The following is a 21,743-nucleotide window of genomic DNA, read 5'->3' as shown; positions in this document are numbered from 1 at the left end:
TCGGACGCGTGCTACCGTAGGTGTAAATGTAATTGTTATATAAAAAAATTATTTCATATTTGCTGTGCGTCTGGAAAATGTGTAGGCCCATTTCTAGGACGATAATGATTGACGACGGTTACTAAATAAATATGCATTTGCTTATAAAACAAAAGACATTAGATAAGATTTCACCATTAGAAATATATATGATCATTTTTTATGCTATCTTTGATGAAAATAATAGTTTTTCACAACCAATCAAATGACGTCATTGTTAATAAGAGCGATGTAGACGACGCTTTACTTATATCTTTTACTTAACTCTTCTGATATAGCTTTGTTTTAAATACTTCTATTATTGTATAACAAATTTAACTTTCCATAAACCAATTATCAAGTACTCACTTGCTACGTTTCGGATATTTGTGAGTTCTTGATAATTGGTTTATCGAAAGTTAAATTGTGTATACAATATTATTTTGAAACCAATGTCATTTTTCGAGAATATTAATTATGTTCTCAAGTAACATTTGTGTCGTACAGTGTTCATGAATTTGGAGTGTGGTTGCCTAATGTTACAATGTTCATTTTAGGTAACATATTTTGACTATTTGTAACTTAATTGATTATCAGTACTGTATTTGTGACAGAAGTCTATTTTAGTAGTGTACGGTATTTTAAAATATTTCAGATTTTTAAAATGATTGTTGTGGTTTTTGTATTTTGTGTGTGTATTTTTATGAATATTATGTCTACCACGTTGACGACAAAACGAATTTCCCAGTTTGGAATAATAAAGTTAAAGTTTTATTGAATTGAATTTAATCATTATTGGTGGATTGTTTAGTAAAACTTACTAACTTTGTGGTTCTGATTAGATGGGATCATAATAATGGGTAGAACGATACCTCTTTCTAAAATGTATTGTAGAATGATTTACTAGTTGTAAGTTTTAGGTTTCAGTTTTAGGATTCGCTATACCATACTGAATTCCATTGATTTGTTTCAACAATCTTTCACATTGTACTTATACTGTAAAATGCATCTGTAGTTCTGATCAGAGTTCTGTATTTATATTTTGTTTTGCTTCCGTCCGCCACCATTTACAACATTATTGTAATGTAACATTAATTTAATGTGTTGTAAATAAATGTAATTAGCTTTAAAATAGCACAAAAGTTGTGATCTATTTTTGTTGAATATCTCTGTATCGTATGAACTGGTCAGATGTTTGTATACTCGGACGTAATGATTACTATATCACTATCAGGTAAGCTCTAGATCTAGAGGTATGAACGCCAGGCTAATGATATGGCGGTCGCGGGTTGGAATCCCCATCAAAGTAGCCTATCTTATTACATACAGTAGTACAATTACATCAGAGTAGGGCAAATATTTGACCAATATACTTAGCTCTCTGACTAATTCTAAGTAGTTATTCACTCCGCAGATGGTACTGTAAGCTGATGTTAAAAGAAACATAAACAAGCAAAGAAACAAACAATTTTCAACAATTATTAATTGAAATTAATTGATTCTTATCTTATTTTAGACATAATACGAAATGTCTCTGAAAGTACTTTGTCGATTGAAAAACTTTTTTAATTAGAATATTATAGTAATTCTGAATAGTATTAGTATTATATATCAATATATATTCCCACGTTTGATACGCAATACAAACTTTGCGTCAATATGCCTACGTTGCTGCGTTGCGTTTAACTGGCAAACATTTTTTTTTCAAATTGTATAAAGGTAAATCTTTCAGTCATTGTGTTGGCGATTATTTAAGTAGTTTATTGAGCGACAATATACTGTAAAGTAAATGGTCTTTAATCAGTTTATAAAGATGGATGTTTTCACGACGTCATTACACCGCCTTTGATCTAATTGTCCTCATGTAAGGCTCTACAATTACCTACTTAACATTGATTTATTTAACATTATTTTCTAATTGGTGGGCGCCATTGGGTTGATCTAATCTACATAAAAAAATAATATTTTCATTTTCAAAGAAATTGTTCATTTCCAAAGACTTGTCTTGTAATCAAAATCTTAATTATTTTCATTAGGCTAATCACTAATTATTAATTGTAATTAGCCTAATATTAATAATGAATGATGTACAATTAGACGTTAATAGAGTAAAATCAATTCAATACAACAAACAACGAAATATAAATTCTATTAAATACTAATAATATACTTATAGTTCCAAGAAAGAGGTTAATAATCGTTATAATCTCCGTTTCAGGTTAAACATACTTGTAACCCAATATCAGGCCATTCTAGCTCTTTACTATAGACAGAATTCTTCTTCAAACAAAACTTTTTGTTCGTTTTGTATCATTTTTCCATCTATCAGACTTTATTACTTGTTCATCTCTTATTCTTTATCATTCTCTTAATTTTTGTATTAATTCCACGACAGAAGAATAAAGATCCTAATTGCTAATGCATCTACATCAACTTACTTCCAACGAAAATGATAGGCTAACGAACACCTTGTAGAATAGGCTAAAATACAATACTTTGAATACAATAATTTGTTTTGTTTTTATATATTTGCTTATTGTATTGATGTTTAATTTGTCTGAAATAACGATTCATGGTAATTCCCACGAGTGAGTGAAAGTGATTGGTTGAAAAATATTTAAATTTAACAAATGAAAATGAATGTCGTTGATCACGACCGGTGGATGGATTTCATGAGGTCAGTTGCTCCCTACAGCTGACCAGCACTACAGGTCGATTGAAAGACATAAAATAAACTATAATACAGAATGTATCCCGAGAGTAAAGATAATTTATCGAAGGAAAGAGAGGAGAAAAATAGCGAATTAGAACATTTTGAAGATTTTGTATGCCAGAAACTACGCTTCATGGTGTTAATCGTATTCTCACTAAGAAATCGCATTTCATACAGAGCCTAGTACAGTACATGCTTTGTTAATTCATTAGAATTCGAATTGAATTTAAATATTTTATTTATACTGGGTGACCTCTCAACTGGGCGACTCCTCAACAACTGGTCTCCCAGAGGCCCCAGTAATGATCAGTGGCTGTGATGTACTAGTACACCAGGGTAAACCCCTACTCGTCTCGAAAGATGTACTGATGTACAATTAGACGTTAATAGAGTAAAATCAATTCAATACAACAAACAACGAAATATAAATTCTATTAAATACTAATAATATACTTATAGTTCCAAGAAAGAGGTTAATAATCGTTATAATCTCCGTTTCAGGTTAAACATACTTGTAACCCAATATCAGGCCATTCTAGCTCTTTACTACAGACAGAATTCTTCTTCAAACAAAACTTCTTGTTCGTTTTGTATCATTTTTCCATCTATCAGACTTTATTACTTGTTCATCTCTTATTCTTTATCATTCTCTTAATTTTTGTATTAATTCCACGACAGAAGAATAAAGATCCTAATTGCTAATGCTTCTACATCAACTTACTTCCAACGAAAATGATAGGCTAACGAACACCTTGTAGAATAGGCTAAAATACAATACTTTGAATACAATAATTATGTTTTGTTTTTATATATTTGCTTATTGTATTGATGTTTAATTTGTCTGAAATAACGATTCATGGTAATTCCCACGCGTGAGTGAAAGTGATTGGTTGAAAAATATTTAAATTTAACAAATGAAAATGAATGTCGTTGATCACGACCGGTGGATGGATTTCATGAGGTCAGTTGCTCCCTACAGCTGATCAGCACTACAGGTCGATTGAAAGACATAAAATAAACTATAATACAGAATGTATCCCGAGAGTAAAGATAATTTATCGAAGGAAAGAGAGGAGAAAAATAGCGAATTAGAACATTTTGAAGATTTTGTATGCCAGAAACTACGCTTCATGGTGTTAATCGTATTCTCACTAAGAAATCGCATTTCATACAGAGCCTAGTACAGTACATGCTTTGTTAATTCATTAGAATTCGAATTGAATTTAAATATTTTATTTATACTGGGTGACCTCTCAACTGGGCGACTCCTCAACAACTGGTCTCCCAGAGGGCCCAGTAATGATCAGTGGCTGTGATGTACTAGTACACCAGGGTAAACCCCTACTCGTCTCGAAAGATGTACTAGGTTCTTAACGTACACATGAACCAGATGTGTACACATGAACCAGATGTGTACACATGAACCAGATGTGTACACTGGACCTCCTTATCCGACAAGACTCGTTTTACTACCAGAACCATGGTGAGCCTCGACACCCGAACCCCTGTCGATGTTATGAGATGAGACTTTCGGTAACCAGGCAACATGAACAGCTTATGTTAAGTAGTTTCTTCGGATTAGTCGAAGATGGTATTGATATATTTACCACTGATAACTCTCAAAATAGCACAAACTGTCGTCGCAGAGGACTTACTTCGTAAGACTGCGCACACAGTAGAAGGCGCAATTGAGCTTTGCACGTGGGAACTGTACGAGAAATGCGGACCTTTGAATTTTACAACCGCTATGACGACGGATTTTGGAGTTTGTTATACATTTAATCATAAGAGTAACCGCCGACGGCTTACGGTGCAGAAGTCTGGGAAATCTAGAGGCTTGTACTTGAGATTAAATGTCGAACAAAATGAATATACACATGGAGCCAATTCTGCTGCAGGATTTAAGGTAATTTTATAACACTTTTCTTATGACAACTTTGTTTCATGACTATTCTAAACAAGGTTTTACACAATTAATTTGTCAATTCCAGATGCTAGTACATAGCAAAGGAGAGCGCCCTCTTGTTAGACATTTTGGTTTTGCACTTTCTCCTGGTTACGAAACATTGGTTGCATTTCGAAAAACACTTGTGAGTTATCTAGCTTTTTTTCAGTAATATACAAATATCACAAATTACCATAATATTGATTGATGATCGTTTCTCATTTTAGATTTTTAACCAAAAACAAAAATAATATAAATTATACGTTAGCCAATTTTACATATTGTTAATATACTTTAGTATAAATCACTCAAGAAACCATATCCATCAGAATGTGTAGATAATGGTGTAAAGTACTCTGACGTTTATACCCAATAAATATGCGAAGAAGAATGCATTGCTGATGTACTATATGTAAAATGTGGATGTCGTCATGCCACCCTGAATTATCGACATTAAACAAACGTAACGAACTTGTGTCCGCCTGCCGGCACAGAAAGAAAGCATTGTTACATAACAGCTGACATTCCAAAACATATCACCTGTAAATGATGATATCGCCGGCTTTTGAAAAATCTTTTAACACTAGCGGGTCTGAAAAGTATATTAAAAGTGGTCCAGAATTGGGACCATGGAATGGTCCTTGACCACATATCTATCTGTATATTCATTTTGGTAAAGATCTTGTAATTACTTTTTGAGTAATCCTGCTAACAAACAAACAAACAGACAAACAAACAAACACACGCGACCGATTACATATACCTCCTTGAGTCCCTTAGCGGAGGTAAATAAACACAAAATATAAACATTTGATAATAAATTTTCATTTATAAATACATATACGTGCATTTATCTAAGCAAGTATGATTGTAAAAACCATATCCTTATGTGAAATTATAAACTATTCTTACCCCCTGCACTGTGTATGGACTCTAACCTTACGGTTTTCACTATATATATCATTCTATCCTATCCATTCTAAACACCCTTTTTTCAAGCTTTTGCATTCTTCGTTTTTATCTCATCCATTTTTTCTTGGTGAAAAGGGAAGATTCTTTATATTCTTCCCCTGAGTTTATAGCCTCTCTACCCAGACAATGGACACGAACAGAATAAAACAACAATAATAACTTTTTCATAAGTACGTTTTTTTTAAAATCAATTTTTATCGTCAGTTTACTGCCATCGACATATTTTAATTAATTGTATTTTTAAAAATGTATATGAATGTAAATATGGTTACTTCTTAACATCAAAATAATCTTAGTCTTATGTATATACTGTTCAAAAGATATGTATTTTTTAACAATGTACCTTATAAATAAGAGAATTATATAAATGTGCATATATACATATATTATTTATATTTATAGAACTATAATAAAAGTGGGACGAACCCACACAAGACAAAAAAAAAACTATTCTTACCCCCTGCCATACGGTTTGTCTAGGCCTAGTCCTTAATGTCAATCCATTCTTCAATGATGCCAAGAACGTTTCCAGCAGGCGAATTAATTTCTATCGCTACATGCCTTGGCCTAGCTTTTCCTCTAAAATTCCTCGCACATCAATTAGTGAGTTCTATGTACTTACTATGCAATCATGATTACAACAAATTAAAAAAAAATAAACTTTTTTCAAATGATTTTATGAAGTATTTTCAAATAGCAAAAATCGCGTTTCCATATTTCGCAAGCAAATATAATTTACCCCTTGACCTCATTGTTTTACTTTCCAAACCCTAGAGGGCTAGGAAGTTAGGAATGTGTCGACTTTTCTCGACATTGGGAAGATTACTGATTTATCTGGTTCAAATTTCCATTTATCTCGATTGAGAATCCAGACCACCTAAGACTTTGGAAAAGTATGGTCTGTTCAAAAGATTTTATATGCGAAACCAACAAAAATGTATTATAGGTTATATTATCGGAAAAATATTATTATTGAAATATATTTATAAATGGTTGTGCATTGTTTCAGTGAACCAAGCATGTTGGTTGCTAAATATATCGTTTTTAACATACAATCGGACGATTTCTGCTAGAAAAGATTAGTTTTGATAATTAATAAACAGTTATCTACTCTCGTTTGGTAGGCTTTGCAACATTCTGAGTTTTGTTTGTTTCCATTTGGTATCGTTTGGTTCCGTTCGTTCATCACCGCTGCATTAAGCCGAATGAACATTTAGACAACCGACAGGTGAGTATGTTCATGGCTGACGTCATCTAGATTACAAAATCCCAGGAGAGCAAAAAGCATCGACCAGGTTAGCCTCTTTCTCCGACCTCCGACAACAAACTCACGAACAAGATATAATTTGCCAGGTTAGGGGGGGGGGGGGCACAAGATGGCGCAGCACACAACACAATCGGACGCCGCGTTTAGAGGCCTTACCGATTTTAACATTTGGCTTCAAAAATAATTTTCCACCACCACGCGCAATTGTGAAACAATACCCAGCAGTCAGCAGAGACTGACTGGGTAATCATACCTATGATGATGATATGATTCTAAGAAAATGAAATGAACAATATGGGTCACCCTGCATCAATTAAAAATGTATATGCATTTTTAAATTACGCAATTATTTCTATTATTGATTTTATTATTTGATTGTGAAGAAGGAATCGGAATAAGAACGCGGCCTTTTTCGAAAAAAGAAAAGCTAATTAAATTATTTCTATATTTTAACAGAAAGAACTATCTTGACGTTTATCTGTATTACGAAGATATAAGTTATGAATTTGTGGAACAAGTTCCAGCGTATTCACCAATCAAATTACTTTGTAAGTTTATCTTAATTTTATTATTATTATTTTATTTTATTATTTTATATTTGTGTAATTTAATTGATTTAATTTTTTTTATACAGTAGGCCTAGTAAATATTAATATATATGCAAACACAAAATCCATCAGAGATACCAAAGTGGCTACCGGTATCATTATTTTTCAGCATTCAAATCATGAATAATTCATTACCTTAATTATTTTCTATTCTAAAGAATTTCAAGATAGCTGATTTACTTCTTAAATATACTAAACCTAAGCCTCTAAATAATCTCTCTCAACTATTAAAAAAAAGCAGGTTCTTGATAGACCTCGAACCGATGGCTCCATTCTAAGAAGTTTTAAAAAGTCTTTACCACTAGACTAAACATTTCGGTTAGCAAAAGCTGTTTACACATATTACTTAATCTCTCTCCATGCTTATATATCGCTTTCTATAATGTCCCATATTGTGTCATAATTATTCTAATGAATAATTCATGATTTCTGCTTTAACATCATAGGAAAAAATGTATGCTACCGGGTAGCACTACCAGGTATATGCATCAGTATGATGATGTAGCGCCAAACATTCCCAAATTACTTAAGCTCTGTCTGCACTATCAAACTTTATCAAACAAAATGTGATGTACCGTTTTATGGTCTTGATGACCATATTTAGGTAAATCATTACTATATTTAGGCACATCGAGTGGGCACATCACACTTTTTTTCAAACTACTTTTATAGTGTAGACAGCATACATTTGACATCGTGATAATAAAAGTATATGTAATTGGTGCAGTCAAACTTATGTATAGTTCAATTATCTTGTGTGTCTTTTTTTGAAGGTGACATTGGTGGCTTGATGGGATTGCTATGTGGAATGAGCGTGATGACAATCATTGAGATTGTCGAATTTGTCTGTATGTCATTTGGTAAATGTTTACCAAAAGGGAAAAAAGTTGGAGACGTAGTAACATAAGTAAAAATACTGATGGAAATCGACGAAAATATTCTTTATCTGGAGGAAAATCAAATTAAAAATAAATGAATACTTGCATTTGAGTACATGTAAGTCTCAAAAGACTGGTGGAGTATTATGTGTTGCTTTGTATTCACGATTGTTACCATATCACGTAAACAAAAAAAAAGAAGAAAAATTAAATGTACGGAAAGATTAAAGCTAATAAAATAAACTCGGACGCGTGCTACCGTAGGTGTAAATGTAATTGTTATATAAAAAAATTATTTCATATTTGCTGTGCGTCTGGAAAATGTGTAGGCCCATTTCTAGGACGATAATGATTGACGACGGTTACTAAATAAATATGCATTTGCTTATAAAACAAAAGACATTAGATAAGATTTCACCATTAGAAATATATATGATCATTTTTTATGCTATCTTTGATGAAAATAATAGTTTTTCACAACCAATCAAATGACGTCATTGTTAATAAGAGCGATGTAGACGACGCTTTACTTATATCTTTTACTTAACTCTTCTGATATAGCTTTGTTTTAAATACTTCTATTATTGTATAACAAATTTAACTTTCCATAAACCAATTATCAAGTACTCACTTGCTACGTTTCGGATATTTGTGAGTTCTTGATAATTGGTTTATCGAAAGTTAAATTGTGTATACAATATTATTTTGAAACCAATGTCATTTTTCGAGAATATTAATTATGTTCTCAAGTAACATTTGTGTCGTACAGTGTTCATGAATTTGGAGTGTGGTTGCCTAATGTTACAATGTTCATTTTAGGTAACATATTTTGACTATTTGTAACTTAATTGATTATCAGTACTGTATTTGTGACAGAAGTCTATTTTAGTAGTGTACGGTATTTTAAAATATTTCAGATTTTTAAAATGATTGTTGTGGTTTTTGTATTTTGTGTGTGTATTTTTATGAATATTATGTCTACCACGTTGACGACAAAACGAATTTCCCAGTTTGGAATAATAAAGTTAAAGTTTTATTGAATTGAATTTAATCATTATTGGTGGATTGTTTAGTAAAACTTACTAACTTTGTGGTTCTGATTAGATGGGATCATAATAATGGGTAGAACGATACCTCTTTCTAAAATGTATTGTAGAATGATTTACTAGTTGTAAGTTTTAGGTTTCAGTTTTAGGATTCGCTATACCATACTGAATTCCATTGATTTGTTTCAACAATCTTTCACATTGTACTTATACTGTAAAATGCATCTGTAGTTCTGATCAGAGTTCTGTATTTATATTTTGTTTTGCTTCCGTCCGCCACCATTTACAACATTATTGTAATGTAACATTAATTTAATGTGTTGTAAATAAATGTAATTAGCTTTAAAATAGCACAAAAGTTGTGATCTATTTTTGTTGAATATCTCTGTATCGTATGAACTGGTCAGATGTTTGTATACTCGGACGTAATGATTACTATATCACTATCAGGTAAGCTCTAGATCTAGAGGTATGAACGCCAGGCTAATGATATGGCGGTCGCGGGTTGGAATCCCCATCAAAGTAGCCTATCTTATTACATACAGTAGTACAATTACATCAGAGTAGGGCAAATATTTGACCAATATACTTAGCTCTCTGACTAATTCTAAGTAGTTATTCACTCCGCAGATGGTACTGTAAGCTGATGTTAAAAGAAACATAAACAAGCAAAGAAACAAACAATTTTCAACAATTATTAATTGAAATTAATTGATTCTTATCTTATTTTAGACATAATACGAAATGTCTCTGAAAGTACTTTGTCGATTGAAAAACTTTTTTAATTAGAATATTATAGTAATTCTGAATAGTATTAGTATTATATATCAATATATATTCCCACGTTTGATACGCAATACAAACTTTGCGTCAATATGCCTACGTTGCTGCGTTGCGTTTAACTGGCAAACATTTTTTTTTCAAATTGTATAAAGGTAAATCTTTCAGTCATTGTGTTGGCGATTATTTAAGTAGTTTATTGAGCGACAATATACTGTAAAGTAAATGGTCTTTAATCAGTTTATAAAGATGGATGTTTTCACGACGTCATTACACCGCCTTTGATCTAATTGTCCTCATGTAAGGCTCTACAATTACCTACTTAACATTGATTTATTTAACATTATTTTCTAATTGGTGGGCGCCATTGGGTTGATCTAATCTACATAAAAAAATAATATTTTCATTTTCAAAGAAATTGTTCATTTCCAAAGACTTGTCTTGTAATCAAAATCTTAATTATTTTCATTAGGCTAATCACTAATTATTAATTGTAATTAGCCTAATATTAATAATGAATGATGTACAATTAGACGTTAATAGAGTAAAATCAATTCAATACAACAAACAACGAAATATAAATTCTATTAAATACTAATAATATACTTATAGTTCCAAGAAAGAGGTTAATAATCGTTATAATCTCCGTTTCAGGTTAAACATACTTGTAACCCAATATCAGGCCATTCTAGCTCTTTACTATAGACAGAATTCTTCTTCAAACAAAACTTTTTGTTCGTTTTGTATCATTTTTCCATCTATCAGACTTTATTACTTGTTCATCTCTTATTCTTTATCATTCTCTTAATTTTTGTATTAATTCCACGACAGAAGAATAAAGATCCTAATTGCTAATGCATCTACATCAACTTACTTCCAACGAAAATGATAGGCTAACGAACACCTTGTAGAATAGGCTAAAATACAATACTTTGAATACAATAATTTGTTTTGTTTTTATATATTTGCTTATTGTATTGATGTTTAATTTGTCTGAAATAACGATTCATGGTAATTCCCACGAGTGAGTGAAAGTGATTGGTTGAAAAATATTTAAATTTAACAAATGAAAATGAATGTCGTTGATCACGACCGGTGGATGGATTTCATGAGGTCAGTTGCTCCCTACAGCTGACCAGCACTACAGGTCGATTGAAAGACATAAAATAAACTATAATACAGAATGTATCCCGAGAGTAAAGATAATTTATCGAAGGAAAGAGAGGAGAAAAATAGCGAATTAGAACATTTTGAAGATTTTGTATGCCAGAAACTACGCTTCATGGTGTTAATCGTATTCTCACTAAGAAATCGCATTTCATACAGAGCCTAGTACAGTACATGCTTTGTTAATTCATTAGAATTCGAATTGAATTTAAATATTTTATTTATACTGGGTGACCTCTCAACTGGGCGACTCCTCAACAACTGGTCTCCCAGAGGCCCCAGTAATGATCAGTGGCTGTGATGTACTAGTACACCAGGGTAAACCCCTACTCGTCTCGAAAGATGTACTGATGTACAATTAGACGTTAATAGAGTAAAATCAATTCAATACAACAAACAACGAAATATAAATTCTATTAAATACTAATAATATACTTATAGTTCCAAGAAAGAGGTTAATAATCGTTATAATCTCCGTTTCAGGTTAAACATACTTGTAACCCAATATCAGGCCATTCTAGCTCTTTACTACAGACAGAATTCTTCTTCAAACAAAACTTCTTGTTCGTTTTGTATCATTTTTCCATCTATCAGACTTTATTACTTGTTCATCTCTTATTCTTTATCATTCTCTTAATTTTTGTATTAATTCCACGACAGAAGAATAAAGATCCTAATTGCTAATGCTTCTACATCAACTTACTTCCAACGAAAATGATAGGCTAACGAACACCTTGTAGAATAGGCTAAAATACAATACTTTGAATACAATAATTATGTTTTGTTTTTATATATTTGCTTATTGTATTGATGTTTAATTTGTCTGAAATAACGATTCATGGTAATTCCCACGCGTGAGTGAAAGTGATTGGTTGAAAAATATTTAAATTTAACAAATGAAAATGAATGTCGTTGATCACGACCGGTGGATGGATTTCATGAGGTCAGTTGCTCCCTACAGCTGATCAGCACTACAGGTCGATTGAAAGACATAAAATAAACTATAATACAGAATGTATCCCGAGAGTAAAGATAATTTATCGAAGGAAAGAGAGGAGAAAAATAGCGAATTAGAACATTTTGAAGATTTTGTATGCCAGAAACTACGCTTCATGGTGTTAATCGTATTCTCACTAAGAAATCGCATTTCATACAGAGCCTAGTACAGTACATGCTTTGTTAATTCATTAGAATTCGAATTGAATTTAAATATTTTATTTATACTGGGTGACCTCTCAACTGGGCGACTCCTCAACAACTGGTCTCCCAGAGGGCCCAGTAATGATCAGTGGCTGTGATGTACTAGTACACCAGGGTAAACCCCTACTTGTCTCGAAAGATGTACTAGGTTCTTAACGTACACATGAACCAGATGTGTACACATGAACCAGATGTGTACACATGAACCAGATGTGTACACTGGACCTCCTTATCCGACAAGACTCGTTTTACTACCAGAACCATGGTGAGCCTCGACACCCGAACCCCTGTCGATGTTATGAGATGAGACTTTCGGTAACCAGGCAACATGAACAGCTTATGTTAAGTAGTTTCTTCGGATTAGTCGAAGATGGTATTGATATATTTACCACTGATAACTCTCAAAATAGCACAAACTGTCGTCGCAGAGGACTTACTTCGTAAGACTGCGCACACAGTAGAAGGCGCAATTGAGCTTTGCACGTGGGAACTGTACGAGAAATGCGGACCTTTGAATTTTACAACCGCTATGACGACGGATTTTGGAGTTTGTTATACATTTAATCATAAGAGTAACCGCCGACGGCTTACGGTGCAGAAGTCTGGGAAATCTAGAGGCTTGTACTTGAGATTAAATGTCGAACAAAATGAATATACACATGGAGCCAATTCTGCTGCAGGATTTAAGGTAATTTTATAACACTTTTCTTATGACAACTTTGTTTCATGACTATTCTAAACAAGGTTTTACACAATTAATTTGTCAATTCCAGATGCTAGTACATAGCAAAGGAGAGCGCCCTCTTGTTAGACATTTTGGTTTTGCACTTTCTCCTGGTTACGAAACATTGGTTGCATTTCGAAAAACACTTGTGAGTTATCTAGCTTTTTTTCAGTAATATACAAATATCACAAATTACCATAATATTGATTGATGATCGTTTCTCATTTTAGATTTTTAACCAAAAACAAAAATAATATAAATTATACGTTAGCCAATTTTACATATTGTTAATATACTTTAGTATAAATCACTCAAGAAACCATATCCATCAGAATGTGTAGATAATGGTGTAAAGTACTCTGACGTTTATACCCAATAAATATGCGAAGAAGAATGCATTGCTGATGTACTATATGTAAAATGTGGATGTCGTCATGCTTTCTATCCAGGTACGCTAACATGACGTATCCAGGTACGTAAGCTACAATGATGTATCTAGGTAAGCTTCATGACGTATCCAGGTACGTACAGTAAGCTACAGTATACTGACGTATCCAGGTAAGATATAACGACGTACAGTATCTAGGTACGCTGTATTGACACGTTCAGGTAAGCTTGAATGAAGTATCCAGGTAAGTTTTAACGAAGTATCCAGGTAAACTTGAATGAAGTATCCAGGTAAGCTTTAACGACGTATCCAGGTAAGCTTTGACGTCGTATCCATGTAAGGTATAATGACCTATCCAGATAAGTTTTAAGGATTAATTAAACCATTAATTAGGTGTATAATGTATTTTCTTATGTAACATTAACAGTGCTGAAAGAGTTTTTTGTATAACTATTTTAGGGTATTTGAACCAGAGGAACTGTACTGTAGATGAGGCGGTCGAATGTGTAGTACCAGAGGCAGGTATGTGAAATCAAAATTTGACGAAAGGCCTAGTTTTAGTTTTTTATGTATGTAGAAAATGTATTAAACCTTATTAACTAATGTTTAAATGTATTTAATAGAAAATCTTTTACAAACAAAGATGCACTGCAAATGTCGGACTGCATGCCACTATAAGGAATACTCCACTAAAGTATCGTCTGCCTTATGGCCGGGGGATCACTTTCTGGAACATCTCGAGCACCATTTGCATCAGTCCACAGAGACGATAAAGTAAGATATTACTATCTGTTTGTGGCGTCTAGCATACATGATGATCTGAACACAAAAGTGTCCATTGTTGGATTCCGCATGATAAAATCAAAATATCTACTAACCTTATTATATTTATTAATTCATAATTATGTGTAAAGTTGTGTGTGGAAGTTCGTTTATGTGTTATGAAAAAGAATCAGAATATGTTGACCTACAGCGGATGCGGCTTTTTTTTTGAAAAGACCTACATCACTTATACAATAAGTTAATACAATTATATATATTTATATTTTTAGAAAGAACTACCTCGACATGTATCTGTATTACGAAGATATAAGTTATGAAATTGCAGAACAAGTTCCAGTGTATTCTTCAATCAAGCTACTCTGTAAGTTTTATCTTTGGGTATATATTTTTAACAAAGATAGGAGACGGCCAATAAAGACCATCAATTAATTTAAACCATGCCTAACAGTAGTAATTATTGATGAGCAAAAACAAAAATCCATATAGATAACAAATCGCAAGCGCATCAAGGATCAGATGATGTGTTATGAAAGTCAGTGTAGCGCCAAATATCTAACCAAATACTTAGCTTTCCAGCGCCAAGCCATCCCACACTCAAGTTATACAATTATCATCGTGGTATCCATTCAGTTATCAAATCTGTGCAGTAAAACGTAAAAGTTTAACAAGTAGGCGTTCCTATCTTCCATGTCTTTACTTAAACTATTATTATATTTGTTATTAATAATTCAACATTGACTATTTATTTTGAAGGTGACATTGGTGGCTTGATGGGATTGCTATGTGGAATGAGTTTAATGACAATCATTGAGATTGTCGAATTTGTCTTTATGTTACTTCGTAAATGTTTACCAAAAGGGAGAAAAGTTGGAGACGTAGTAATATAAAGTAAATTACTGATGGAAAGCGCGACGCCGTCCACGTTTACCTGAGGGAAAATAAATTCTTGCAGTTGGACCTCTCTGTCTCTGTTCCCACTTAATTATGTTCTTTGTATTTAAGATTTCTCACCTCAGACATAAATAGAAGAAAAGTAAATGAGAACAGATATTTTATTTTTAAATAAATGGAATTTTTTCATATTTGAGTTGTCTTGGAAATACAAGGTTAACTATTGTAAGCTTGGATTTGTGTACCGTATATAGGCCAATTGATGTGCAGGAAGTGGTTTCCTTATGTTGACAAATTCATTGTAAAGTGTACAATAGACTACAGTATAACTCCAGCAGAATGTACTTCATTTGTTAGGAAATCACATAATAGTTCGTTAAAGCTTGGTTCCCACTAGCGACGCAACCTACGTAACGTAAGAAAATGCCTTCCAATCATTGTGTTTGCTCCCGCCTGCGTGAAATCAAACCTGCGATGTTTGCAGCACTGTTGCGTCGTTGGTTCCCACTTGTGATTACGCAATACAGTACTTTGCGTCAATACGTCATTGCGTTGCGTTCTAGTGGGAACCACGCTTAATTATTATACGAAGTTCTCCAAACTTTGTCGGACTGCTTACCACGGAGGAAAGCAAAGTGATTTCCCAATATGTCTCTCTATAACTCTACAGTTCAAAGGTCGAATGAATTTATTATGGAGGGTACCCCATGCTCTTAAGCTTGGTTCATCACACTAGAGCAATAGAAGACGTAACACAACTTAAGTGATTTGACCAATCACAAGTGATAGATTATTTTACCTCTCGCTTGTCATTGGTCACTAACTTGCGTTGAATCTCCAGTGGGAACCACGGTTAATGACTAGTAAAGAAAGCCAAATCTTAAAGTACATAAATATTTGTTTTTCCATTTCTAAATTCCATGAGCTGGTTTCGACTCACTATTAATAAGCATATTCTATAAGATATTGCAACCCGAGATTAATAATTTTGCCGAGTGTTTCAAAAATCGATAAATGATATTTAGTTTGATTGTTTACTTAACGACAAGACTGGTCTAATTTGCCTCTCATCAATCACAGTGTACTTATATTGAATATTATCTACACTGATTAAATGCCAATTTGAATGCTTGGCTAGTCCATCAATATCGTTTCGCTTTCCAATCATAATGTAATTGTACTTTTATAAGAAAAGGGAACTAACGAATTTAACGTTTCTTGAAGCAGCTTCTTTCTATGTTGTCAAGATGCCATTACCATTAATAGAAATCGTATTGTTATTGAAGAGTGGTATTATATTTAGTTCTTCGATGTACGGTATTTCAACAGTTTCCTAAAACGAGTATTTCTAAGTACAGAAGCTGCATGTTAAGAGTTACTATTGTACATAACGCAAGGTTCATACGAGAGACGCAACGCAAGCGAAGCAGCGACAGTTCAAATAATCAATCGCTTGTGATTTGTCGAATCACTTACTTTGCGCTTACGTCCTTGTGTTGCGTCTCTGATGGTATAAACCAATATTTATTCTTCGCCACACTGCAGCAACAGATAAAATGACACAATGGCTGTCCAATCACAAACGACGGACTCTCTCCCCTGTGATTGGTCAAATTATTTGTGAGTACGTACATGTGTTGCGTCATAGTATAGGAGCCAAGCTTTTGTACAGTACCGAGTTAATCATTGAAGAAACAGGCGTATACGGTTAACTGTCAACCCAATACAGATTCGCATCATACAACTGCAACACGTTAATTGTTTGTTTGTATATATATCAAACGTTACCTGTTGACTTCATACTTCGATATGCGGCATTATTGATTTTATAATTTACATCTTCAATACGTTTCACGAACGATTCAGTCGCAAAACTGCGTTTAATAGAAGTAGTTTAATAAGCTGGAAACTTTAAGATTATTATTATTATTATTATTCGTAAATTTGATAACAATTGCATTGCATTGGCTATAATTTCATTTTAAACAGCAACGTATTTGTAGCCTAACCGTCAATTGTTAGTTTGGTAATCGTCATTGTCATTCAAGCATTGTCTGCTGCTTTTTGCAATTACATCCATTGGCAGATCAATTTTTTACAACTATTATTGAATAATTACAACATGTTTAGAGGAAACCAGCAAGTGCAGCCAATGGAGGTAAAAGAGGGTGATTTAGGAACGCCGGTACACGTAAAAGTGAAGGATTATCGGGGTGCTGCTTACCCCACTAAAACCGATACAGAAGACAAAAATAATTCTGAGGAGCCCTACTCGGTGACAGAATTCTTGGAATCGACGACGATGCATGGTGTAAAGTATACAACAGAAAATAACAGTAAAATCCGAAGGTAATTTTATCGTTTATTTGATCAGTAGAAAAATAATATAATATGACAAAATGTTTGCTAATACCATTGTTGAATTATTAGGCATAGAAATCAATTATACATATAGGCCTATAAAAATAATTAATACATTTTTCTGAATTGTAAATAGTTTATGATTTTTTTTTCTAATTCTTGATTTATAAAGGCTGACTTTTTTTAACATTCTTAAAATAATATAAATATTGTATATAGTAATAATTTTTATTAATATACATTTTAAAATTTTGAAAATGTACTCATATAATTTCCATTTTAATTGGCAAAATAAAAAATTGAATCTTGAATGTGTTTTTGTATTGTGTTTCTTGTTGTAAATTTTATTTTTGTAATATTTTAATATTTTATGTATTATATAAATCTTGTCTTCAACACATTTATTTTAGTTAATTGCAATAACGCTTATTTGAAAATATCCGGGATACAACAATTATAAATAAGAGCAAAAATTGCAGGTTATTGAAATGCAACAACTTATCGAGGAAATCAAACTTTCTCCAAGGTTAAAATATTACAGAAAGAAATTACCGACAAAATTAAAACTGATTTGAAATTAGAAGATTTCCTTATTGATATTCAAAAAGTTTAAACAAATCATGATCAAGTTAAGATTAGACATTTTAGATTTTGAAAACAAAGAGAGGGAAAATGGACAGGAATTGGAAGAGAAAAACAAATCTGTAAATTTTGCAATGAGGTTGAAAATGAATATCACTATCACAAAGAAATAAGACAGTCTTTTTTTTTTATTTTATTCAACCAACAAATAAAATAATAACCTGGTAAGATTTGCCTTTTTCGCATATAACAGGAGAACTCATTATTTTGCTGTTACTACTTACATTTAAACATAATGTATTATTTTCTATTATTGCCAGTGGCTTACATATTGAATAAATGAATGAATTATTTGCTTTGTCGCTTTCCATTTATGTTTTACATATTCAACGGGCTCTTGATGTACATAAGTAATTTGAGAAAAGGATGTTACCAACATCTTACTCACGATGTGTTAAGACAATTTGATTTGTTTAAAGCGCTGCTGCTGTTCATTTAATTTAGTAATTAAAAGTAACTGATTGAAATTGACGAAATATTGACTAGTAATGTTTTAATCCATTCAGGCATAATTGTTATGTTATTACTATATCAACGACTTAAATACTGTGATGTAGTACTTTAACCTTCTAAAAGTATGATTTCTATAATTTGCTATACTAACGGCAAACTGATTGGTAGGTATGTTTAGAAGGATAAATTTATTCAACTGGACTTGTTGACTTGTTTATTATAATAACAGCGACGTTTCACGACCTATCCAGGTCGTATTCAGTTGTTGAATAGAATAGTTATCTAATATAACTACCTGGATTAATGACAATATTCATATCCGTATATAGAACGTGCTTTCTGATTTTTTAATATCACGAACTTGTTTGTTGATAAAGTGTGTTATTTTTTATTCATTGTACTTATTTATAATAAATATATATTTTGATTGATTATCAACGATGCATATAAAATTATAGATTCCGTTTCTGTTTTTGAAACAATGGTAACTCGATTGAATTGAAGTATAAATATAAATGATATAGCAGAATTGTAACTGTGGTTTGGTTATGCTGAATATACTCTGGATCGAATACTGGATTTGGTCACTGCCATAATGACTACAGAATAGTCTTAGCCAATGGCTCTGCTAACTTTTCTGGCTGTTTGACTTCATCGTTTTGATTTAGCTTTTTGCTTTTTTTTGTATCTCCATTGAGATCCAGCCACTGATACCCACAACATTGTCATTTTTTCAGTATTTTGCGTTTGGATTTATATATATATATATATATACATTCTCTTTTAGATTGCTGTGGGGTCTTTTCGTCATGGTCTTCATGGCAGTGCTGATGTATTCTGCTATTGATCTGACCATACGCTACAGTAAGGGGGAAACAACCACAATCATAACACACAATGAACTAGCCGATCTTGAATTTCCCGCTGTTACTATTTGCAACATCAACGTTGTGGTGAAAGGCAATGTGGACTCAGACACGTGGCCATTAGATGGCGATCCTTTAACGTCGCTAATCGCTAAAAGTGAAAGAAAAGTTGGTAATGAATCGACGAGCTATTTGGACGAGCTTCGTCGTGCATCTCACGATATCAAGGATATGATTATAGACTGCTTGTGGCTTTCGGAATACCCATGCAATTATGACAATTTCACGGAAGTGGTTACAAACGCCGGTATCTGTTATACATTCAACTCTGCCTTGAATTCAAGTAGTCCTCCTCTGCAAGTAAGAGGGAGTGGAAGTCAGAACGGACTGTGGTTACGGCTTAATGTTGAGCAGGAAAAATACTTACCTGTGAAAGATTTTTCTGCTGGATTTAGGGTAATTATAACAATAATGAGTATTTTGATTAGTAAAACGATAAATATTTTGGCACATATGGCGTTTCATACGTATACTACTTGAGCTTGGATACTATTCTGAAACTAATAGAAACATTCTAACTCTTCAGCTTGACAGTTGGTAGTATTTATAACATCTCCTCTACCTTCTCCATCCTCCTTTCCTGCTCCTATTGTTCATTCTCCTCTTCATTATCCTCCTCCTCCTCATTCGCATGTTCTCTCCTTTTCTTACACTTCTTCTTGCTCTGCCAAAACACTTTTTTCTCTTTCTCATGCTCATCTAGACATTCCCCAAGTCTATATTCATTGTATCTTTAATTTTGTATTCATTTTTGTCTGAAAATAGTATCAAAGCTCAAGTAGTATACGTATGAAACGCCATATGTGCAAAAATATTATCATTTTACTAATTAAGACAACACTCCGTCTGGAACCCAGACTATATAATGCTCATCATTTCATCATGTTGTATATATTTTCTTAAAGATTTTATTGCACAGCCCACGCGAAAATCCAGATGAGATGTTGGAACGTTCGTTTTTTATTTCACCTGCCATGATGACACGTGTTAGCATTCGAAAGCAATCGGTATGTATAGAATAGCGTTCAACCTGCCTGAGTGATTCTCAGATCACCAATGGTTTGGAATCGGCTTAGGCCTATTGAAGTAGTCATTTTAAAACTTAATAATTTTCAATAAAACCAGACTAAAATTTTAAAAGATCACTAAAGATTTGTTTTAATCTATTTATTCTTCAACTACAGTTTAAGTTTAAAAAAATCAAGCTAAAGATACATAATTCGATAGAAATACAGATCTATACAGTTTATCAACATAGAGTAGCATTGAACGCATTTTTGGTTGCGCTAGCCAGAGCCATGGCTCTGGCGCTAGCAACCATGCAGTGCCCTCTATCGTTGTGACGTCACACTGTGACACTCTTATAGAGTAAAACTTTCTGTGTCCTCTTGGAAAGTCGTCGCCTAGCGGAACTTTTAAATAGTATAACTTACACGTACAGTAAATAAGCCGTGCCGAAAGATGTACACATTAGGTAGGCATATCGACTTATTTTACGGTTACATACTAATTTACACAAACACGGTCGACCGTGCCTATATATAGGAACTTTATTTTCCAAAAAATGTAACAAAACCACGCACTGCGTTCTTACATGCATGCTTCTTACAACAACAAAAAATATAAAATAACGTACAAATAATGATTCAAAATAACAAAAGCCACTTATTTCTGTTGCTGGCAATCTCACGCAAATGAATTAAAGGACAACTGTACCGAGGACCATATTTTAAAAACGTATTAGGGGTATACATATGATTTCAGAACCATCGCGAAATCGAGGATATCGCCGCACGCGCTCGCCGTACAGCCGTCGCCGTAAATTGCTGTGACGTCACAGGTGCATCGCATAATCTACTTAATGAGTTTTCGCTGTTGTTACCATACAATAGATAGGTACCGTCACTTTAATTGCTTATTTAACCTTTTAAATTACTTAAATTTGCCAAAATGTTTTCCTGGTATTTTGAAGAAACACTTC

General features: G+C 32.9%; 2 protein-coding genes across 2 annotated transcripts; both read left to right on the top strand.

The window, feature by feature from the left end:
- The first annotated feature begins 4,319 nt into the window (after positions 1-4,319).
- LOC140049872 (acid-sensing ion channel 4-A-like) lies at positions 4,320-8,430 on the top strand. The gene is made up of 5 exons (XM_072094823.1): positions 4,320-4,637; positions 4,723-4,821; positions 4,975-5,027; positions 7,372-7,463; positions 8,297-8,430. Exons 1-5 carry the CDS (start codon positions 4,320-4,322, stop codon positions 8,428-8,430), a joined length of 696 nt encoding a protein of 231 aa, XP_071950924.1.
- Positions 8,431-12,964: 4,534 nt separating this feature from the next.
- On the top strand, positions 12,965-13,697 carry LOC140049871 (acid-sensing ion channel 1C-like). The gene is made up of 3 exons (XM_072094822.1): positions 12,965-13,282; positions 13,368-13,466; positions 13,620-13,697. The coding sequence occupies exons 1-3, from the start codon at positions 12,965-12,967 to the stop codon at positions 13,695-13,697; spliced, it is 495 nt and encodes a 164-aa protein (XP_071950923.1).
- The last annotated feature ends 8,046 nt before the right edge of the window (positions 13,698-21,743 follow it).

This window comes from Antedon mediterranea, chromosome 5 (assembly GCF_964355755.1).
Source record: "Antedon mediterranea chromosome 5, ecAntMedi1.1, whole genome shotgun sequence".
Lineage (NCBI taxonomy): Eukaryota > Metazoa > Echinodermata > Crinoidea > Comatulida > Antedonidae > Antedon > Antedon mediterranea.
Note: the sequence above shows the minus strand (reverse complement) of the source record. Positions and strands in the feature narration are given on the sequence as shown.

What these genes read in the sequence shown, in the direction of transcription:
- LOC140049872 (XM_072094823.1), top strand. Translation starts at nt 4,320, where the DNA reads ATGGTATTGATATATTTACCACTGATAACTCTCAAAATAGCACAAACT. An exon ending in ATTCTGCTGCAGGATTTAAG is followed by an intron (nt 4,638 to 4,722) that starts GTAATTTTATAA and finishes TGTCAATTCCAG; the next exon opens with ATGCTAGTACATAGCAAAGG. An exon ending in TTCACCAATCAAATTACTTT is followed by an intron (nt 7,464 to 8,296) that starts GTAAGTTTATCT and finishes CTTTTTTTGAAG; the next exon opens with GTGACATTGGTGGCTTGATG.
- LOC140049871 (XM_072094822.1), top strand. Translation starts at nt 12,965, where the DNA reads ATGGTATTGATATATTTACCACTGATAACTCTCAAAATAGCACAAACT. An exon ending in ATTCTGCTGCAGGATTTAAG is followed by an intron (nt 13,283 to 13,367) that starts GTAATTTTATAA and finishes TGTCAATTCCAG; the next exon opens with ATGCTAGTACATAGCAAAGG. An exon ending in TTGCATTTCGAAAAACACTT is followed by an intron (nt 13,467 to 13,619) that starts GTGAGTTATCTA and finishes AATATACTTTAG; the next exon opens with TATAAATCACTCAAGAAACC.